General features: G+C 38.7%; 1 protein-coding gene across 1 annotated transcript; it reads left to right on the forward strand.

The window, feature by feature from the left end:
* The first annotated feature begins 3495 nt into the window (after positions 1 to 3495).
* Positions 3496 to 21335, forward strand: pitpnab (phosphatidylinositol transfer protein, alpha b). The gene is made up of 12 exons (XM_017418185.2): positions 3496 to 3766; positions 8795 to 8825; positions 12344 to 12489; positions 13336 to 13427; positions 14141 to 14148; positions 14470 to 14544; positions 15342 to 15425; positions 15520 to 15597; positions 16739 to 16849; positions 17128 to 17250; positions 17378 to 17459; positions 17572 to 21335. The coding sequence occupies exons 1-11, from the start codon at positions 3738 to 3740 to the stop codon at positions 17423 to 17425; spliced, it is 825 nt and encodes a 274-aa protein (XP_017273674.1). The 5' UTR covers positions 3496 to 3737; the 3' UTR covers positions 17426 to 17459; positions 17572 to 21335.
* Positions 21336 to 21366: the final 31 nt, after the last annotated feature.

Below are 21366 nucleotides of genomic sequence, written 5' to 3' on the forward strand. Positions count from 1 at the left end.
TCATCTGTTGTCTCTCTCTCTCTCTCTATGTATATATATATATATATATATGTGTGTGTGTGTGTGTGTAACAAATGTGTAAGTCAGCTGCTAATTTTTATAATCCATCAACCTATTATAATTTCAGAGAAAGTGCTTTATTACAGTTTTGAATATTTCAGCTGCTAACCAGCAGATGGCAGTATGAGTAGTTTGAGAGGGATCAAGCCATGATGCATTTGATACATGACAGTCTTTGAGGTCTGTGCTGTTAGGTTGTGATACAGAAACACCTGATAGATACAAATGTGTTCATTTTTCAGACAATTAACTCAAACTGCAAAAAACAGAGTACAGTTCTGAGCAATTATCACTGTTTTTATGTGCAAAAATTCACCTGAAAACACTCAGAATGTTCAAAACATTTCTGTGTTGTAAAGACAGTGCTTAGAAAGTAAGAAATGTTAGTCGGAGGGTTAGGGTTTCGACAGATGCTCCGGCTCCACACGCTTGCAACTAGATCTTTCCAGGACTGTCAGTGCTATGCTCCGCCACCTCACACCATGTTCCAGCACATTATTAGCACTCGCACATCTCATCACCTGAGACAAAATGTGAAAATCATCCCTCAAACCAGGAAAGATGGCTTCTGATGCTCTGCTCTTCTGCTACAGCTGAAAGCACTGTAAACTCACTGTGCCGCTACTGGTGAGCTAGTCCCACCGTGTTAAACAGGCAGGTTACAGTTATTTGAACTAGAAGGCCACTAAGCAGAGAGTACACCTTACATAAGACTTCCTGTAATATGTCATATTTAAAATGTAGGTTCTTCCTCTGCACGTGCTCCCCCTCTTCATGAAACTTGTGTGTCTCATGATGTTTCTCTGCAGCCAATCAGCCAAAACAATATCAGCACCCGTAGGGAAAGTGATGTAACAATGTTCTGCAGGAAATACTTGAATCTTGGCATTTACTGAACATGGTTGTGATTTAACACTTCCCACATTATGTTATTTATTTATTTATTTTTATTGCAAACCAGTCTAAACCCGTGCATGAAAACAGATCTCCCCCTACAGTAGCGGCTTTTCCCTCAGCAGGACAGTTTATGAAAAGCTCAAAGGATGCAGCTCAGAGGCTGACATGTTCACTCATAACTCTGTCCAGCTCTAAAACCTGATGGGCTCTGATGGCATCTGTGAGAAACAGACTAATCCACGGAAACTCCACCACAAGCCACATGGCCCGAAGGACCTTTTAAAGCACTTTGTATTGAATCATTTGATTACCAGACATGAACAGGCTCTTATTCTCCGGAATGCCTGTGAAACACAAGCCTAACAGAACATTTTTCTGCTCTATCAGATCAAATACATGAGACAAATGGGGGGGAAAGAAATAGCATTGGCACAACAAGGAAGTCCAGGTCAATCCAAGCTTGATTTGTGGGGCACTTTAAACAACCACAGTGGATCAAGGACATAATAAATAAATTAAAGTAAATGACATCAGTTACAGCTAAGGCATAAAACACGTATGAAATTAGAGAAACTATTTTTTATGAAACGCTGGGTGCTGAATGCTGAAATTTGCTTAAGAAGCTGAAATGGACTTCGGAAGCAAAAAGAAACAGAAATGTTCAAAGTAGCTAAATGCTAACTAAAAGCAGCAAAAACACTATCTAAAAGCTAATAAGTAAAAGTAGCAAAAGGAGACAAAAGTAAAGCTAATATGCTGAAAAGAGCAATGTTTCTGAAGGAACTGAAGAGATTTTAGTGAATGTCTGTGGGGAAAATGTTTGTAAATAAGGTTTAATATGTTGAAAAGTAAAACAGTTACAAAAGCCAAAAGTCATAGCTCCCATGATTGCAAAAAAAAAAAAAAACTATGGTAAAATAATAATAAAAAACAGTAAAACAACAACCAAGAAAACACATAAAGCACCTGAAAGAACAGCCCCACAATAAAAGCAGAACAACAAAAAATATATATATAAAGTAAAGTTCAGATATATGAAACATAAAGATTGCAAAACAAAGAGACAGAATTGCAAAAAGTCCATTTCAGTTTCTGTAAACTTGGCTTTTATTGGCATCCTGTCTCTGTCAGAAGAGATCAGTGTGAAACAGATGGATGGACCTTTAATATGGGCTGCAGGAACCCAGAGAGGTCCAGGATGTGACTGTTGGCAGGTGGATACAGATGCGCTATAAATACAGTTGCCTTTCACTGTTACATAATTTTAGACTCACGCACGCGGACTCACTTCCCGTGATCTGCAGGACGTGGGCCTGGATTAGGGACCTGTCATACAAAGGACCATCCTATAAACCCCCCTATGTGTGTGTGTGTGTCTGTGTGTGTGTGTGTGTGGAGGGGGTGGGGGACTAAAGTACAGCCAGACGACCTCCAGGGGTCCTTGAGAGAATTACAAATCAGACTTTAATCCATAATTTATCAGGATGGCAGATAAAGCTACACCCAAATGATTGTAAGCTCGTAAATCAGGATATGGGACAAATAAAAAGCATGTCGGGAGGCAAAAATCATGTCAGTCATCGGGAGCATGAAGCTGCAGCAGAGGGAGAGGAGGGAGATAATCACATCAGATGCGATGACTTTTTTTTTTAAGGGCTTAGAGAGCTGGGCGATCTGTGCCAGCGGTGGTCCCCGTTTCATCCGCTGATGGTGAACCACGCTTTTACGTCATCAGCGTCATGATGACGCAGTGGGCTGCACACTCTGCAAATATAAGGTTCAGGGAGGCTCATTTAACCCCTGCAGGGTCTCCTGTTTTAATGTAGGCAGTTTAGACCGGAAATAGACAGAAAAAAAGTATTTTTCTGTTATTTGCTTCTCATGTTATATTATTCTTATTTCTAATATTATTAGTATTATCATACACATGCGTCTAATTTTAAACAGGATAATCATCACAAATAGGCCTATATATTTTTCTATCTGATATCAGAAAGTGTACCAAAGAGGGTTAAATGAATAGTTAATGTGTCCTTAAATCTAAAATCTGTATGCACATTTTGTAAACAGCAGCCAACTACCCCGTGCAGTTGTTTACTTACAGAAAAAGCCGAAGCGACTGAAAATAGACTTAATGGAAGAGCCGTTTGGGATGGAGAAGTTTGACGATTTTGATGTAATGGTACGTAAATATGCTCAGATTTGCTCAGTAAAGTATGCAGATAAACACGTGTTGTCTACATTGAGTGCGTACCTGCATTTCAGAATTGAATATCAACATATCTGGAAAACTTCTGGAGTAAACTCTTTTAAACTACACCATTTGATGCGGTTCAAGATCACCTTTTTTAATGTTTGATTTCATAGTTTGCCATGAGGAGCTTTAAAATGTCTACCAAGTTTTGGTTTGGTTCGGTCCATTTCTGTATTCAGCAACCCGCAGCGCTGACTCCTCACCCCTTTTTTTTCAGGGTGAGCGCGTCTCCTTTCCTCTGTTCCTCCTCCTCTTCCTCCTTCTCCTCCTCCTCCTCTCCGCGGGCCTCCTCTGTGCGCGCAGCAGCAACGCCGCGCCGCGGCTCCGATCAGGAAGTGAATTTCAAGAAAATAAGCGGCCGTGGAGGGAGAATGACATAGAGAGCGCAAGTGGGGGAGAGAGGTGGGAGAGAATCGAGCGGAGAAAAATAAGCGGAGGGGAGGACTCGAGCCCGTTTCTGGAGCCGGTTTTTTGGAGCTGTTCCTCTCCGGGATACATAGGTCCTCTGCAGCGCCAATATATATATATGACCAAAAAAATGCTCATAAAGGAATAGTAAGTATGTGTGTGCGTGTGTGTGATGCGGTTTCGCAGCGCTGACATTGTAGCCAGCAGGGAATTAGAAAAGTGAGGACATCCAGCAGACTTTATGCCCTTAGTAGGTGTTCTTTTCTCTGCTCGGCGTGCAGAAGTGGCGGCTTCAATTAGGATCGCAGATAAATGCGGCTGCAGCTCCACCGGCAGCCGGTGGCCAGCTTTGCCCTTCACATCACAAGCCTTCAACTTGCTTCTCTCTCTCCCGCTCGCTCGCTCTCTAAATGTCTTTGCCGTGCTGCTAAAATGACGGATGCTCTTGAGGAGCGGTGGTGCTGAGGCAGAAATGGCTGGCACGTCTATGCGCCGCGCCGTGTTATTGATGCGCTCCGGTGAAGGTGAAAGGAGCGACGCAACATTCCAGCGTTCGGCTCCGGAGGAATGGGGAAGGAGAGGTGTGAGATGTGGCCCCGGGGCGTGAGGCGGGTGAGGGATGCTCAGAGCTGATGAGGAGGGCAGACAGAGAGAGGCGTTTTTATTAATATTATTATTATTATTATTATTATTATTATTATTATTATTGTTGTTGTTGTTGTTGTTGTTGTTGTTGTTGTTGTTGTTGTTGTTGTTGTTTTTGATCCACCGGTGACATTCAGGGCTCAAAGGAGACTACGTGAGGTATTAATTTGTGCTCGTGGAAGGGGAGGGTTATAGCTTCATCGTTTTTAACATCTTGTTCTTTTTTTTTTAAAGGCCTCAGTGTTCTGTGCGGAGAACAGTCTGAGGCCCTTCAGCCAATCAGGTGCCAGTAAAGGCCGGGCGGAAGGAAGGCAGGCAGGTGAATCAGGACTGAACTCGGAAGACCCAATCACGAGCTCCGAACAAGTGTTTTCTTGAATTTGCAGGATTTGAGGGAAAAGTACATCAAGTTCATTTTGCATCAGGAAGCCAAATGTTCCCAGTCTGTAGTGCTATCGTTTAGATCCTGATGTGACGCACTGGAAGGAAACATTTATCTTCCTCTTGGTTTTATTATCGCCCGCCACCAAAAGGCGAAGGCCGACAATATGTCCTGGACCACTGGATGAGTTCTAATGAAGCTTTCAGAAAGCAATAATTGGATGTGCGTCTACTACTGGTTACCGTTCGGAGTCAACCCGATTCGACGCGATCACCGCAGCCAACCGACCTTTAAAAGCACAAAAATGGTTATAACTCGGTCAGTTTTACAGATACTGAGCTAAAAGTAGGCGTGGTAGTAGCTGAGACTCATCAACAACTCATATTCAGAGCTCTAAGAGATCGCCTAAGATCTTAGCTTAAAGTTCTGCCATTAACTCATTGTGAAAGATCTTCGCTCTAAAGCTTTAGCATCAACTGTTGGAGTCAGTGCTGTTTGTCTGTTAGCAAAATATTTCATGAACCGCTTGATGTATTTTAATAAAACTTTCAATAAGCAATCATTGGTTGCACATCTATAATTGATTATCTTTAAAAGTCAGTCCAGCTCAGGATGTTTGCCACAGCTAATTGACATTAGCCTACATAAAAGTGCCTATAAGTCAGTCAGCGTTACAGATATTGAGCCAAAATTTGATGTGGTAGTAGCTGAGAGTCATTCACAGCACATCCTCTTGAGAGCAGGCCTAACATTATTTTCAAGGCTTGACCGAAACAGCTACAATGCCGTCGTTTGTCAACATAAGATGATTTTAGTTTCAAACTCTGGCATGAAAGGCGGCGAGCGATGTGCATTGCTTCACGGAATACTAGGTCTTCAATTAAAAATATATTTTACCTTTTTTTTATTATTTCATTTTATTGCAGCTTTGGTAAGGACAGAGCTGTGAATGTAGTATGCAGATCAGCTGTTGATCATTTCTAACGAGTAAGCTTAAAAAAAAAAAAAGGTCTCACTTACAATTACCGTCTTGATGTCTCATCACGCACATCCAATCAATAAGTGTTGAGGATCAGAGTGATGGCATGGCCAAAGATCTGAGGTGATTATGGAGCGTCCGGGCCTCAGCAGTCAGCCTGGAAATTAATTCAATCGGTCATGATTAAAGGCTGGGCTCAGTGTCAACACACGGGCACAACAAGAAGACGCTTGTACAAACACACCCAACTATCATGGAGGTCAGGAGACAGAGAATTGATCCACGTCTTGCTGAAGTGCGGACAAGTGCTGGTTTTGTCTCTGTGATGGTCACCTGAACCGCTGACCTGAATCCCTTCAAGCTTCTTCACTCCCACAACCTCTGATATTTGCATGGCAACATCATTACAGAGGAAAATTGACTTAAAGCAGGTAAAAAGAGGAAATAGAATGAAAATATAGATAAAGTGAAGAATGCAGGAGGGGTGTTTGTTTCCTAAAGCCACAGGAAGACATCTGATCTTCCCTTTTAGACCTTCAGATCTTCAGACTTGCAAAGAGAAGAATCAAGACCTCACTTCTTGTTTTTCAGATTAAACTCAGTTACTTTGTTGTCAGAACGGATATTTTAAAAACACTGTTCAGGAAGCACCGCGTTTCAGAAAGAACAGCCAACCAGCGCGCACAGTTTTTGACTGCTGCAGCATATGGTCTCCCATTCAGTGTCTGGCCGCATGAGACCCAGATTACATTCAGCGGCAGGTGGAATACAGGATTATGGGAATTTGGGCATACTTCACATGCTCCCAAAACAATCAACAAAAGCTGCATAGTGTGCATGTGCATTAGGCTGTACGAGATGTACGGGGGTCAGAGGACGGAAGTAGTGCAGTGCGTTTAAGCCAGAACATTATGAATTAGACTAAAGAGCCCAGATGTGGTGTGTGGATTTGCACACATGTACATGTGAGCGTTGTCAGTTTTGTTGTGTGCATGTGCAGATCACTAAGGTATACTGTGGCTGAGCTATAACAATTAAATTTCAAATTTGTGGCTGTTGCCGTTAAAAAGCTTTTCACTTTGTTTGCTGTTGTAACCAAATGAAAAAAATATCCTGTTCTAGCATTTAAATTCTTATCTGCTTAATTCTAGTTCGCTTTAAACTGTAAGAATGGGTTTATGTTGCGAAAGCAACCGTAGGTACCAAGGTACTTGTGGATTGTTAGCTTACCTCAGATGATTATCCAGCAACAAATCCTGATGTTAATGCAACAGTTTTATCAGGGAGACCATTAGTGCGGAATGTGGGGCTGCTGCCATGGTTGGTACCCTATTGTGGTGATGGAAGGATATTGCAGCTTAACTCAGCAGTAATTTTACACAAACAGTGGAAAAAGAAAAGCCTTATTTTTTCGTAAGCAGAAATGCTAATAAAAACACTGTTAGCTGTAGCACTGTTATAGAGGGCAGAAATGAAAACGACACACCAGAAACCAAGTCTTCACTTGTTATTCCTGTTTACGTGCACTCTAGCATTAGCATAGCTAGTAGGTAGAGGAAGCTAGAAGAGTACTTTATAACTCCTATGAGCCATGGCTGCAGAAGTAAGGCAATTACCGCAGACATGTATTATTAACCAGACATTAAAATGAATCCCAGACATTGAAGCCAAAACAGAATGGATTGGAGATGCTTTATGATGTTTATCCTTTTTTTAATTTTTTTTTTTTTTTTGTCAATAGCAATTACTTGTGGGGTTGTTTATGATTTGACTATTGGTTTTTGCAATTGATGTGGCAACAATTTAGGAATAGTAGGACAATTACAGTATAATTTAGGTTCAGTTTTGGTGTTGCTGAAAATGTTGCTTTACTACTGGCAATAAATTGCCACTGGGATGTAAGTTCTTCTGGCAGTGAGGGATATTGCCAGTGTTCCCCATGTGAAAAATTGAAGCAGTAAATTCTTGTTATTGGTATAAGAAATAGAAACACTTTAATCTGATTTATGATTTTCAAAATATTTGCTCTAAGACTGCCTGTAACTCAACCAGGAAACACAAGGAGCAAACAGTGTACCATGTTTGCAGTGTAGTATGATCTACAATATTTTTTTTCTTTTTTTAATTGTAGTTTCTTTGCATCTGTTGCCACTTAGTCAACTGGGCATACAAAACAAATTAGTCCTTATTTTAGGTAAAAAGCAATTTTTTGTTAAGAAAAAGGTCATAGAGTTGTTAAAAATGTGCAACTTGTCAGTCAGTAGCATTCCTATAATGTTTTTATGTAAACATAATGGTGATGGAGAGAGACAGCATGAAAAAAAATATAGTAAAAGACAAAACAGCAAAAGCTCATAAACTATAAAATACAGTTTTATTTAGGTTAATTTCAGTTCTAAAATCTGTATGTGTCACATGACCTATTATTAAAATGAAATTAAAACATTCATAAAACCGTCTGTTTAACTTTTACTACATATGTGCAAAATATTTTACCTAAATCAGAGCAAATTATCTTTAAACATTCGGTGGCATGTTTTACTTTGGCTGCTCTCTTGTTTTACTGAGATAAAATCTTAATGTTTCTTCCACAAGGCACACATCTGATTTGTGTACTCGGTATCTTATTTTGTTTTGAACCCATCACTGATTATATTTTTTTAATTTTAATTTTTGATAACCTGTCATGTCAAATGATCATTAATTAATAAAGAAAGGCAATGCAGTTGGAATCAACTTTTTGTTTTACAATTCTAACTTATCAGCAAAAATGTCTTAGAAAAACGATGGACATAAGAAAACTGACTCTCAGGTTGTGAGTACTGAGCTGAATGCGTAAAGATGTCTTTAAGACGTGTCACATTTTCAGCCAGCATGACTCCAAACTAATCTTGTTCATACAGAGAGGCTTTTATGACCAAATGGAAGCATGACAAAAGCCATTGCAGTGAAACCAAATAAACACAAAAGTATCTAACCCAAAAAGACATTCTGAGTTTTGGCTGATTGAAAATTGGTTCAGTTATTGTATGTTGTCTAATCAGAACCACACTGACCTGAATGTCTTAGTCACTTGGTGTCAAAAACATAAACGAATGATAAACTCAGAAGTTACAGTTTTGATTTTATTTTTTGAGTAACTTTGCTTTTTATTTCCCTTCTCTTCCAGTCGAGTGATTCTTCCGATCTCTGTGGAAGAGGTAAGTGTTTCCTCTGTTCCTTTCAGGGTGTGAATGTTAGTTCAAGGCAGTCGTTTCTGTGTTATAAGCCTTTAAAGTTTTTCTTTTTCCTCTACGTTTCTTTTCCTTATGGTTCACATCATTTTCATTAAGAAGCCAACTGCCCTCCATCGTTAAAGCTGCTCTTTCTCTGGTCAGCCTTTGGTCTTTTTGATGTATTAGCATTTGCTGACAAAGTATGCAATTATTTCAGATAAACTGTCCATTATAAGTCTAGAAAACCCGGCTGTGATCACCTTCAGAGCATGGAACAGCACTTCTGTCTGTGTCTTATTACCTCCGCAGTTTGCTGCTCTGTGGAGGCCTGCATCCTAAATGAGAAATCTGAAACTACTTCCATGACATCACATGTTCACTTACTCCATACTTGGCTTTAAACCTATGGGTTGTTACAGTATTGCCGGCACGGTAGTTTACTTTTGAGACGTTTGATTTAGGTTGTTTAAATAACGACAAAGCGAACATTCAGACCACTTGGTCTTCTCTGACGCTCGCTGCAGTCCGAGTGGGAAGCATCGGCGAGTGCTGACGTGCTGCCACGTCAACGCCACATCTCACAGGGCTTCCAGATCCGAGAACTGAAAACATCCTAACAATGGAGGCTTCAAACACAAAGCAACAAGTGACAAGTTTAGATGATGTCAGAGGATGTTTTCAAGCTGAATGAGCGAAGCCAGATGATAATAGATTTGTTCTCAGTAACCTTCACCTGCACACAGCAGTTCTTTTGACTGAAAATATCTGGTATAAAACCAAGAAAATAAAGAGTTGGTGTATGGGTGTTGCATTGAAATTTGTACCAAGGTCTCATTTTGTATCATCCATTACTTTTTCCTGCATAATGAGGCAGGTTTCCTCTGAGAGATCAGATGTGGGAAGTGTTTCTCTCTCATCCAGTTTATCATAAAAGTGTGTTGTTTGACTAAAGTTTGTTCAAGATATTCTGAGGGACTCTAAGGAACATACTCCATCATTTTCTGTGATGCAAGGACAGAATCCTTGCATCATATCTCTCCAGACACTTCCCAGTCATTTATTATTTGCCACTAAATAAGATCGATGGATCTTTGCAGCCACTCTAATACTTGATTTAGTCTGGCATAATTGTGATCTTATTTTGATTCTTTTAGTTGTTGTCCACATTTCAGTTTAATCTCATTTGACTTTTAAAAAATTGATTTGATGAGAAATTGTTTGGCTCATGAAATCTAAATGATGAAACATCTTGAAAAAAATGCATCAGGAATTAAATCTCCTGTCTAAACCTCTTACTTTTGAGAGAAATATTTTATCGAAGCTTTTTTTTTTCTCTGTGCGTGAGAATGAAACATTCTGTCCTAAATGAACATAGACTGACCCCACAGGGCAATGTCAAATTACTTATCTGTTACTCTTGAGGCCTTGCTTCTCCTGCAGCCCATTAATTTAGATATTTAGAGTTTTCACAGCAAATTCAGAACAGTCTCCAGCTTATACTTCTTGCAACCTAAAAAAATCTAACATCACAGTTCTTTTTCCTTACGAATACGCATTACTTTAGGACACTTATTTAAAAAATGATCAGTGGATAACTTTTCTGTCCAGGATGTCCATAAATCAGAACTATGCCGTTTTAACTGATGAATGTGGATGCACATACAGTGTGTGGATGTCTACAAAACTTATCCAATGTCCCAATACATAGGTAAATCTTTAAAAAAATGATTTGACATAGCTCATTATTAAATTATTAAGATAATTTCTTGTAACTTAAAATCTTTTCTGAGATTAGCACAAAAGCAATGATATGCTCCTGGTTTGTGGTCAGGAGGACATATCAAAGACGAAAAAAAGATGTTGAAAACATATGAACTAGTGGAATCATCTGTAGGCAGTCAAGGCTCATTGATGCAACTGAGCAACCAAAGCTCAACCATGTTGTCTTTCTGACTTATAATTCTGTAAAAAAAAAAAAAAAAAATCATCTTTATTTCAGTTGAAATGTGTTAGAACACATAGGTATAGGTCTATGTAGCTACAGAGTGGTGATGGTGAATAATGTCCAGGATCAAAAGTGCCTACAAAATGCACAGGAGTGTCAAAGATTGACTAAAGAGCAACAGGTAGGCAGGTTGGATGAATTGTATGATGCTTATTCGAGGAAGACTCTGAACAAGAATGCAGTATGGGATGAAGGCAAGCCAGTGAGGTTGTTGTCATGCTTTGTGGAAACCTCTGGTCCAGATTCAGTATTTGAAACAATTGAAACCTTTCTGCTAAACGAGTACAAACCAAACCTTCAGTTTCTGACAGCAGGGGCATTTTCAGCAGATTAATACACCCTGCCTCATCCTGTTTCACAGCAGAAACAAGGATTTAAGGAACACAGCAATGAGTTTGAGCCCTTCACTTGGCTTTTCCAGTTTCCAGCAAGCGTCCGTACGGCGTACTAGAGAAACAAGTATGATTCAGCTTCTAACTTAAAAGACAACAAATTTACTACTTTCGTTTTAACCCGGATACCCACGGAACAGCGTCACCTTTGTAGACACAAAGTGTGTGTGGTTGGCTGCTCTGCTGCAGTCCACGTCTACATCTTAGTAAAAATGTGGAGAGGAGAATCAGACAAACGCAGAGTGTTGAGGAACTAAAATCCTGCATTCAGGAAAAATTCTGTCATTTCCTCTTACAAAACTGCGGTCTCAAACCAATGTGTGCGTTGACAGGCTCGTCAAAGAAAATTGTGCCAAAAATAAATGAACACAACTGCATACGGTTTTTAGTTTGGATCCTTATTGATTTTTGGATGAAGCGCGTATAGTTGACCTCAGGAACCGCAGCATCAGAATGAAACAATCAGTCTAATCAAAATGATTCAATCAATCAGTCATTTAATGAATGAATGAATCAATCCATTGTCTTAGTAGGTCAGGGCCGTTATAGAAACTCTTCTTCAAAAAGATGATCATAATGTCTTAATGGACTTGAAATTGTTCACACTTTCATAGTCTGATTTCTAAAGTATTGCCAAATGAAGCATAATTCTAATGTGTTTTCTTTTAAAAACAGTTGCATAATTCAGCCTCTGTTGACTCATTCTGTGTTTGTTGTGTTGTAAGAGTGTTCTGATCCAGCTTTGTGCAGAGGTCGTAATATGGATTAGAGGTTATTAAGAAATGAAAGGAGCTATTGTCCTGTGTTTAAACAGTTCCATGTACAATGGACTTGATGAGGAAGATGGAAAATGAAATGGAGAGTGGGAAGTGAGAACCCTAGCTTACTTCAACACGTGATGAATAAAAACTGCAAAGGATCGTGATGAGTATGAAGAAATGAGCCATAAAGATGGTCTAAAATGTGATACTGAAGTCAGTAAAGCACAGACAAAAAAACCTGTATGAGTTACTATGAAGTATTTAAATATTTGGTAACCTCAACATGCATTACTGAGGATATGCCTTCTTTTAAAATACTTCTTCGTATTGCTCTGTGTTTTTCAGTACCAGGTTGGCCAGCTGTACTCTGTGGCTGAAGCCAGTAAGAATGAGACGGGCGGAGGTGAAGGGGTGGAGGTGCTAAAGAATGAACCCTATGAGAAAGACGGCGAGAAGGGGCAGTACACACACAAAATTTACCATTTGCAGAGGTAAGCGTCTGTATCCTAATGCACATATAAGAAATGTGCATTAGGTCATAGAACGTTAACTCGACAAGAATTAATTTTCTTCCTTAAAGCCTTTCGTACTCACTTTATATTCATTTTTACATTTTTTCCACTGTTTTACAGTTACCGCATTATTGACTCAGGACCTGAAAACAAACCTGTAGTTAAAATCAAACAGCCTTGCTGGAAGCTACATGAATCTGTACCCAATGTGCTTTGATGCTTTTAGATGAAATTTACTATTATAGCTGCTAATAAGAGACTTTTAATGCAGTGCAAATACAAGACAAGCAAATACAAAAACGTTGAAAAGCCTTCGCATTTCTTGAAGAAATGCATGTCGTCCGCTGCCTTTCGTGCCAGTTTTAAACTAAGAATATCTTTTCTTCAGAAATGGAAGATGTTTTAGCCGCTTTGGTCAAATCTTGAAAATAATGTTATGTGCAATTGCACATGAGATCATGCAAATATTTTTGCATGAGAGTTTCAATTACATATTTTGGAAACATGACAAACATTCTCAAGAAGGTGATCAGGTACTGTGCATTTACAATTTATTAAAGTTTGCAGTTAACCTAATTTAAGATGGCCTCTACATCTTAAATGACCTTAGCAAACCCAAAAATGTCTAACTGATTTGGTGTGACAGTAACTGAGAGTCATTCCTGTCACGCAATTTGCATTCCTTCTCTTTTTTACGTTTATACATTAACACAGTTTGCACCGTTAGCCTAACGTTAACATTCTTGCTTTGTGTTTTGTATCTCCTGATTATCGTTTAGTGAGATCAGCACTTTTATCTTAATTTGCTCTGTCTTTGCCCTGCAGTAAAGTGCCGTCATTCGTCAGAATGTTGGCTCCATCTTCAGCCCTCAACATCCACGAGAAAGCCTGGAACGCATACCCATACTGTCGTACAGGTATGGTTACACACACAAAACTTAGAGTGGAAAACAAAAAGATGTACACGAGTTTTTTGGTATTACTCACTCAATGTCAGTTTGTCTAAATTTGAAGCTATTTTAACATTAAGACTTGTGATGGGTTAGAGTTGTGCTGATTTTTAGTCCCTGATGAGAATGATCCATTTCAGTGGGTAACAAAAATACATTTTCACACTCGTTGATTTAAGTAGTCTGCTGGAAGTTTGTCAAATAAAAGAAATAATAGTTCTCTACATAGTTTTGCACATATTGATGCATTAAAAGTGCGAGTATGAGGGACTCAGTGACTTTGGGTCAAAGATGTTGCTGTGCTCTGGATACGTCTTCTCCTATGTCTTCTCTCTTTGTGCCTTTGGATCTCTGTCACCTTCCAAGAGTAGCTGAATAATTTAGTAAATGTCCAGTCAGAAGAGCCGTGCAATCATTTGAGCCTTTCAGGCTAAGATCACACGCTCGTACACTCTGCCAGCTGCCAGGCAGCCATCTGTCATGCAAACACATTCAGAGGCACAAACTGAGTCTGAATACACAATTCTTAGTGACAAAAAAATGTTCTCCTGGCATTTTAAAATCTACCCAGTTTTCTACCAGCTAGTATGTTTCTTAAATGTGCTTCAGTTGCATTGATTGTGTAATTCTCTCTTTTCTCCCTGTTTGGTCCTGCTTGTTTCCTTCATCTGCTGCTGCAGTTATCACAGTGAGTATTTCCTTTGTTTATATTTGCTTGAAAAGAATTTAGACATCAACACAATGGATACGCTAAACTTTGGAGCGCACGGAGGAGGCACCTCAACCTGAAAGCTGAGAGAGAAACGTGATCGTTTTCAGTGTCACAGCAGCAGGGATGGTTAGACACCATGGCTGTGTGTGGTGTATGTGTGTGTGTGTGTGTGTGTGTGTGTGTGTGTGTGTGTGTGTGTGTGTGTGTGTGACATAACGAGAACAGGACCATTACAGTTACACCTTTTATGGCTTTTTACATGTTTTTTTTTCTGTTGAATTTCTCTTGTCTCTACAGAACGAGTATATGAAAGATAACTTCCTGATCAAGATTGAGACATGGCACAAACCTGACATGGGACACCAAGAAAATGTTAGTGAATTAGACCACAAGCTGTGGAGCCAATAGCATGTTTGTCTGAACACCGCTTGATATTTATATATTAACATTATTTTTGTTGGTTGTCAGTGTTATCACCCGCTGCCATGACAGGTAGATGATAATGTAATTGCCTGTGTCTGTCTGTTAGCAAAATATCTCATGACCCAAATGACAGATTGTAATGAAACTCTCATCACTGGATGTACAGAGTGGGCCATTTCTATGGATACACCTTAATATAAAAGGAATGGTTGGTGATATTAACTTCCTGTTTGTAACACATTAGTATGTGGGAGGATGGGAGGGGGTAAATTTTTCAAGATGGGTGGTGACCATGGTAGCCATTTTCAAGTTGGCCATTTTGGATCCAACTTTTGTTTTTTCAATGGGAAGAGGGTCATGTGACACATCAAACTTGTTGGGAATTTCACAAGAAAAACAATGGTGTGCTTGGTTTAAACATCACTTTATTCTTTCATGAGTTATTTACAAGTTTCTCACCACTTATAAAATATGTTCAAAGTTCTGCCCATTGTGTCGGACAGCTAATTGACCTTAGCAAACGTGAAAATGGCTGTAACAGAGCACTAACAGATCACACAAGATCTTTGTTTCAAACTTTGGAGTGCAAAGCGACGAGCAATATGCATTCATTCATTTCCCCCTAATATGCTGTCTCCTAATACACCGTCAGGCTGCCTCTAACTCCCAAAGAAACACATCTTACATGTATGTTTTGAGCTTGGTAAGATGCCAAAAAGCCTAAAATTTCTGTGGTTCTGTTTCAGGTACATGGTTTAGATGCAGAAACCTGGAAGAAGGTGGATGTAGTCTATATTGATATTGCTGACCGAACCCAGGTGGAGCCAAAGGTGAGTATGTCAGCATAAAGTCCATGCTGAGACGAGGAAGGCAGCCTTTGTGTGTCGCGGTAAAGATGTTTGTTTTTGTCTTTTTACTCATCAGGACTACAAGCCAGAGGAGGATCCTTGTAGGTACAAGTCGGTGAAGACAGGACGAGGTCCTCTAGGACCAGACTGGAAGGTATAAAGTTTTGCTGTGAATTTCTCTTTTGCTTAAGAAATAAATAACTACAATTATCTGTGAAACAATTTATTTTGCAAAAATAAAATAGATGTATTTCAGTCCTGTGATGTTTAGCCTTTGAGGACCAGAGAGGACAAGAATTAGATTTAACTTCCTGGACTATTTCCTCTCAAAGTATTTACCCTTATGAACAAATATGCTGCATTCATTATAGTAGGCTGAAAAATAAGAATGTTATGTTTTTACATTTCTTATTGATGAGATTTAGGCTATAAATTTCATTTGCCATAATAACAACTTAAGATATAATATAATATTTGTATTCAGACTTTTAATTCTACTTTTCTTATTACTACACATTTATTCATAACATAACAATGAATGTACATATATCTGTATGGACTTTTTTATTATAGGGGTGTGTTGTTGCTGTTGTGACTGTTTTTTTTTGTACTTGGTGTTTAGAAGATGTAAAACAGCTGGTGATTATTCACTTTTAGATTCCTTTGATGCGCTGATACCCGAGGGCTAAAATGTGTCCACTGCGCACCAATAAATGTCATGACTTTGTGACAATAAATATGTAATTGATATAAGTGAAAGCGACCCTTTCAGTTATTGCAGTGTTCTTTTGAGTTAAAACTTACTAAACATTTTGTTTTGTTTTTTTTTTGTTTTAAGCAGCTGTAAACAACAAAATAAACACATCTACCACTTTTTATTGGCTTACTAAATGAAAAGCATCATCAAGTGACTCTTGTTGCTTAGCAGCTATCTATTTTCCCTGGACAAATAGTGATACTGACCTAATCTGCCTTTTTTCACGTTTGTTTAGTAGTCCTTGAGGGAGTTAATACTTTATTGACACTTTTAGGCCAATAAAGAACCCTATAAGCAGATTTTAAAATCAGTCGTTCCATTTTTCCCTGCAAGTTTGACAGCTATCAAGTTGGAAAACACAAAATATATTCAAAGATATAATGTAACTATTTGTTATGTTGTAGGTAATATTTGTATAACTTGTATCTACGGCTGTAATTGTAGCTGATTAATAATTAAACATGACTATGTGTTTAATAATAGACAACCCTTCGTTAAGCATAAAAACGTGTAGTTGTATGTGTTTGTGTTCATGCAGAAGGAACTTCCTAACAAGAAAGACTGCCCACACATGTGTGCCTACAAACTGGTCACTGTCAAATTCAAGTGGTGGGGTCTGCAAAATAAAGTGGAGAACTTCATTCAAAAGGTTCGTTGACTGACTTTCACTTCATTGTCGTGACGTCCAGATATAAGTTGAACTCTGCTTCTGTTTGACACGATGATGAGCAAGTCAGGAAGTGTGTTTTGTTTTAGTCGGGCGTGTTTTAAGATCAGTTGTGCATGTATCATACACAGTACATGCTGACAGTTGTAGAGGATAAATAAGGAAAAAACAAAAAAAAAGACAAGGTAAAACAAGTAAGAGTAGTTCCTTTATGCTCAACATGATCTTTTTTTTTTAAACTCTGCTTTGTTGTCTGACAGCAAGAGAAGCGCTTGTTCACTAATTTCCACCGCCAGCTGTTCTGCTGGATCGATAAGTGGATCGAATTGAACATGGACGACATTCGTCGCATGGAGGAGGAGACACGTAAGGAGCTAGATGAGGTAGGACAAAAGACACGTCAGCTGTATGTATCTTTCAGTGGGTTTAAACTTTTCCATCAAAGTTATTCAGTTTTACTCAAATAATTTAGTCTAAAAGCTTGTACGTCTTCTTTCTTGTGTGTCTCAGATGAGAGTGAAGGACCCGGTGAAAGGGATGGTGGCTCTAGAAGACTGAGGTTGTGTTGGACGTGAATGCTGCTGCTCATCAAGTGAGCAGAACTCCTACGGGGGGGGGGGGATTTACTGTGGGTAGTGGAAAGAGGAAGTGGCATCTATAGTTCCTCTTATGTGTCTTTGTCTCTCTTTTGTTCCTCTAACCAGAATGCCCAGAAACCAGCGGATTCACTCTTCCTTTTGTCTCAACTGACACATCTGACCGGCCGGTCCGAACCCCACCTCCTGCAGTACAGTCCGGTTTGCAGGGAACCGGACCCAGTACACACCCAGTTTTCAGCTGATCTCCTCCACGCCACCCCATCCTTCTTTGAATCCCATCTGTCCTTTTATTTTTTTATACATCTAATGTCCCCATTAAGTACTCTTGACTCCTCCAGTAGCAGCATCATAGATCTCATCAATCACTCTCCCCTTTCTCTCTCAGAATCACTCAAAACTACAGACACTGATGAAGACATTTTCATTATCTCTGCAATTTAGGACATTTCTAATTCAAATATCCCAGTGATACGTATATGTATGTATCTATATATATCTATATATATATATATAGATATATATAGACATGTATATTTATATACAGTATACAATAGTCTGCTATGTACTACTGACCAACCAGAGAGAATTTTTTCCCCTGTACCTGCCTTCATATGTCAAAACATTTGTTAGCTTTTCTGCTGCTTTGTGTGTTTGTGTGTGTGCACGCTTCTGGTTGTGCAACCGTGTGTGTTTCTAGAGCAAAGTTAGGTCGTCAAGGTTTTGAGCCATATTTTTCTTTGAAAACTATGATTTCTTGCTCCTCAGTTTCATCTGACTGATCAGACTGGTTCAACACAGTAACTGGACATTGGGTCAAAACGCATAAATACTCAGACAGAAACAGCAAACATGGATACACACTAAAAAAATGTCATTCACTCTGCAATTGGTTACTTACACTAAACAATTATAACAGCCATACATAAACTAAGGACTGCCTCTTTGTTTTGTTTAATTGTTTTGGTCTGACGGTGACGTACTTTCCATATGCTGTTATCTCCAGTGGATAAATGGTCTTATCCAGCAATAGCAATAACTATCATGGCACGTTGGTCGCTCCTTTTACCATTGCAAATCTGTCTCATTCTTGAGTTTGTCCCCAAAGTGATATTGGTTTTAGGAAAGCAGAGTCTGAGCTAATAGTTATGAGCACATGCACTCTGGATCAGTAATCTGTTGAATGCTGTTTTTATGTCTGTGTCTTTATATGAGGGGGTTTTTTGCTAAATTTTTTTTCCTGCTGGCATGTGAAGCCTGTCATTTGTATTAGGCGTGTTTAACTTTTTTTGGTATATGCATTTGTGTGAATGAGTGTATATGAGTGATATTTAGTGGTATGTGGTTTCGCAGAGAGCTGATGCCAGCTGGGTTAAAAAAAAAAAAGCAGGGAACAGAAGACACTGTCCTTCTCCTTCTTTGTGATGTCTGTTTGGCTGCTTTTGTCATTAGTTACTGTTGTTTTCCTCATCTTCCGTTAGTTTTTTTTTTTTTTTACCCATCTTCACTTATTTTAACAGAAGAGCAAGCAACAGATCAGGTCTAAAAGCGAGTATCATGAAGCTGACGGGCCCAGTGGCTGATTCAATTTGGATTGCTATTTTAAAAACTGCCTCCAGATCGACATGAGAACAATAAAGCAAACACTTCCATCCAAATTTGCTGAAAAACAAAACTCATAATAAATGCTAAAAAATCACATATTCAATCGCATATTTTTGAATAGCTTGTAAATAATAAAAAGCATAAAGTTATAAAATTACAAATTTTGTTTATTTTTATTTTTGGAACTTTAGGTCCAACTATTTGTATCACAGCAGCATAAAATTGCACTTGTCTAGAGTCTAACTTAATATTAAATCGTGAGGAAAAATCAGTCCTGTTGAAGGCCTTGTCATCCACAATTATTAGACATATAAAGCAATAGTTCAGATCTTTTGAAGTGGGGTTCTGTGTAAATGTTATGAACAGTTATTATCTTACCTGTGGCAGATAGCTCTTTGACTGGCCTTGGTTTGGAGAAATAAAGTTTAATTCTGTCCAGATTGGCGAGCAAACAATTAGTCCAAGTGGAGCAAAGACCAAATTTGGATTACTGCTGATTTAAAACAACTCCAGTCTCAAATGATCCATGTTGGTTCATGCAAACTATATTTTAATAAACCTTTACATCATCATCAGTCGTACAGACAAGGATTTTTATCGCGAGTGCAAACAGCATCAGCAGCCAGCTGTAGCACTTCCAGTGCAGCCAGGAGCACTTGCTGCAGGAGTATCATAAAATTTCACCGAAATAACTATGTTATGAGAAATTAACTGTGATGCTAAAATTTATAAAATAGGGTTCTGGTGAATCACTGTGAAGTCTTTGAAATTGAAGTTGTTAAAAGACTCTTTTTGGACTAGCTCATTTATCTAGTCATTAAACTTTGTTTCTCCAAACAGAGATCTGAACTTCTCCTTAAAAAATGCATTACCCAACCATTTTATCGATGTTCTTTAGCATTTTATAAACTTTCTAAGGATCTGTCTTTGGTAGCAACTATAACAGAAAGGACAACTTGAGATGCTCCTTCAATTAGGCTTCACCACTTAAAAGTTCTTAATACGTCCAGCAATTAGTTAAATGCTTATAATTCTAAACAGACTTATCCTAATTATTAACTTAGTCCAGATAAAATTAGGGTGAAACTTTAAATTAAACAGATCTTGAACATTTTGAAATAAAATAATGAGTCAAAAAAAGTGAGATTTATTGTTTTTTGATATAATTTTGAACATTTTTCCCCCCACACCCCAGCATGTTACATTAATTTTATAAACCCATAACTCCAAACCATTGTTTGTTTTTTTGCATCCTCTTGGAAGAGCCCATCAGCCCTGGATGTGCGACCCTTCTTCATCTGTCTGTTCATCGCCTCACTCTTGTCTGTGCAGCCACCAGCTGAACCACGGAGATTTGTGGATGTACTGTATGTACTGGCTTTGTAAATAGTAAACAAATTATTGTAGATGAACACACATATATATAGATGAGACTGTCCTGCCAGGTTTGCAGCACACTCTCCTGACACTTGACCCTCTGAGTCCACAGACCACGATGGTTCTCACTCGATTCCTGCTGAGAGGAAATGTAGAGTTGTGTAGTTGCTCAAATTTAGTGCTGATAAGAAACTGTTAAGAATAACGTCAGCTGTATTTATGAAATAAAAGCATTCTTAGTTCTTGGTAATGAAATGCTCCAGCAGAGTGGTGGCGAATTGTGGTTTGTATTCGACGGAGGAAATTTAAAGCAAAACGAAATCACCAGTCCTCACGTTATTCTCTCACGTGGACAACGCCTCGTTGGCAGGACAGTGTATAAATATATATTTTTGTTCTGAATGTTGTTGTACCTTTGTTGTACCTCAGTCTCTCTTCTCTCACTGACAAAGTCAAATGTAACAGCAGCTTGGGTCAGTTCATTGATCCACATTATTAGCAGATGGCGTCAAAGTGGAACCTTGTTGCACGGTTTCAAGGGTGGAAAGAATAAAAACTGGCTGAAAAATGTCATGTGGTTTGTTGGCAGAAGGTTTATTCTGAGAGTGTGAACGTACAAACTTGTGAGAGATCATATTTTAAAAGAGACAATCTCATATATCTGTTGTTAAAATTCCTTGATTTATATTCAGAGTATGAGGAAACCAAATGAGCCCATGATCCCAAACGAATCTCTCTGTCTCTCTTTTACTCTCACTCCTGTTAACTTGTCTCCTGTTTTCTTTCTTTTATTGTGAATTTGTGCCTTTTGGTCATCTTATTCTCTAATAACACTACTGTACATCAGAGACGTAAAGAACAGAATAAAGAAGCAAAGCAAGTGTACATACTTTAAGTTTGATGTGACTTATTGCTTGTTAG

This window comes from Kryptolebias marmoratus, linkage group LG13, assembly GCF_001649575.2.
Source record: "Kryptolebias marmoratus isolate JLee-2015 linkage group LG13, ASM164957v2, whole genome shotgun sequence".
Lineage (NCBI taxonomy): Eukaryota > Metazoa > Chordata > Actinopteri > Cyprinodontiformes > Rivulidae > Kryptolebias > Kryptolebias marmoratus.

What these genes read in the sequence shown, in the direction of transcription:
- pitpnab (XM_017418185.2), top strand. Translation starts at nt 3,738, where the DNA reads ATGACCAAAAAAATGCTCATAAAGGAATA. An exon ending in ACATGGGACACCAAGAAAAT is followed by an intron (nt 14,545 to 15,341) that starts GTTAGTGAATTA and finishes GTTCTGTTTCAG; the next exon opens with GTACATGGTTTAGATGCAGA. An exon ending in TGGAGAACTTCATTCAAAAG is followed by an intron (nt 16,850 to 17,127) that starts GTTCGTTGACTG and finishes GTTGTCTGACAG; the next exon opens with CAAGAGAAGCGCTTGTTCAC.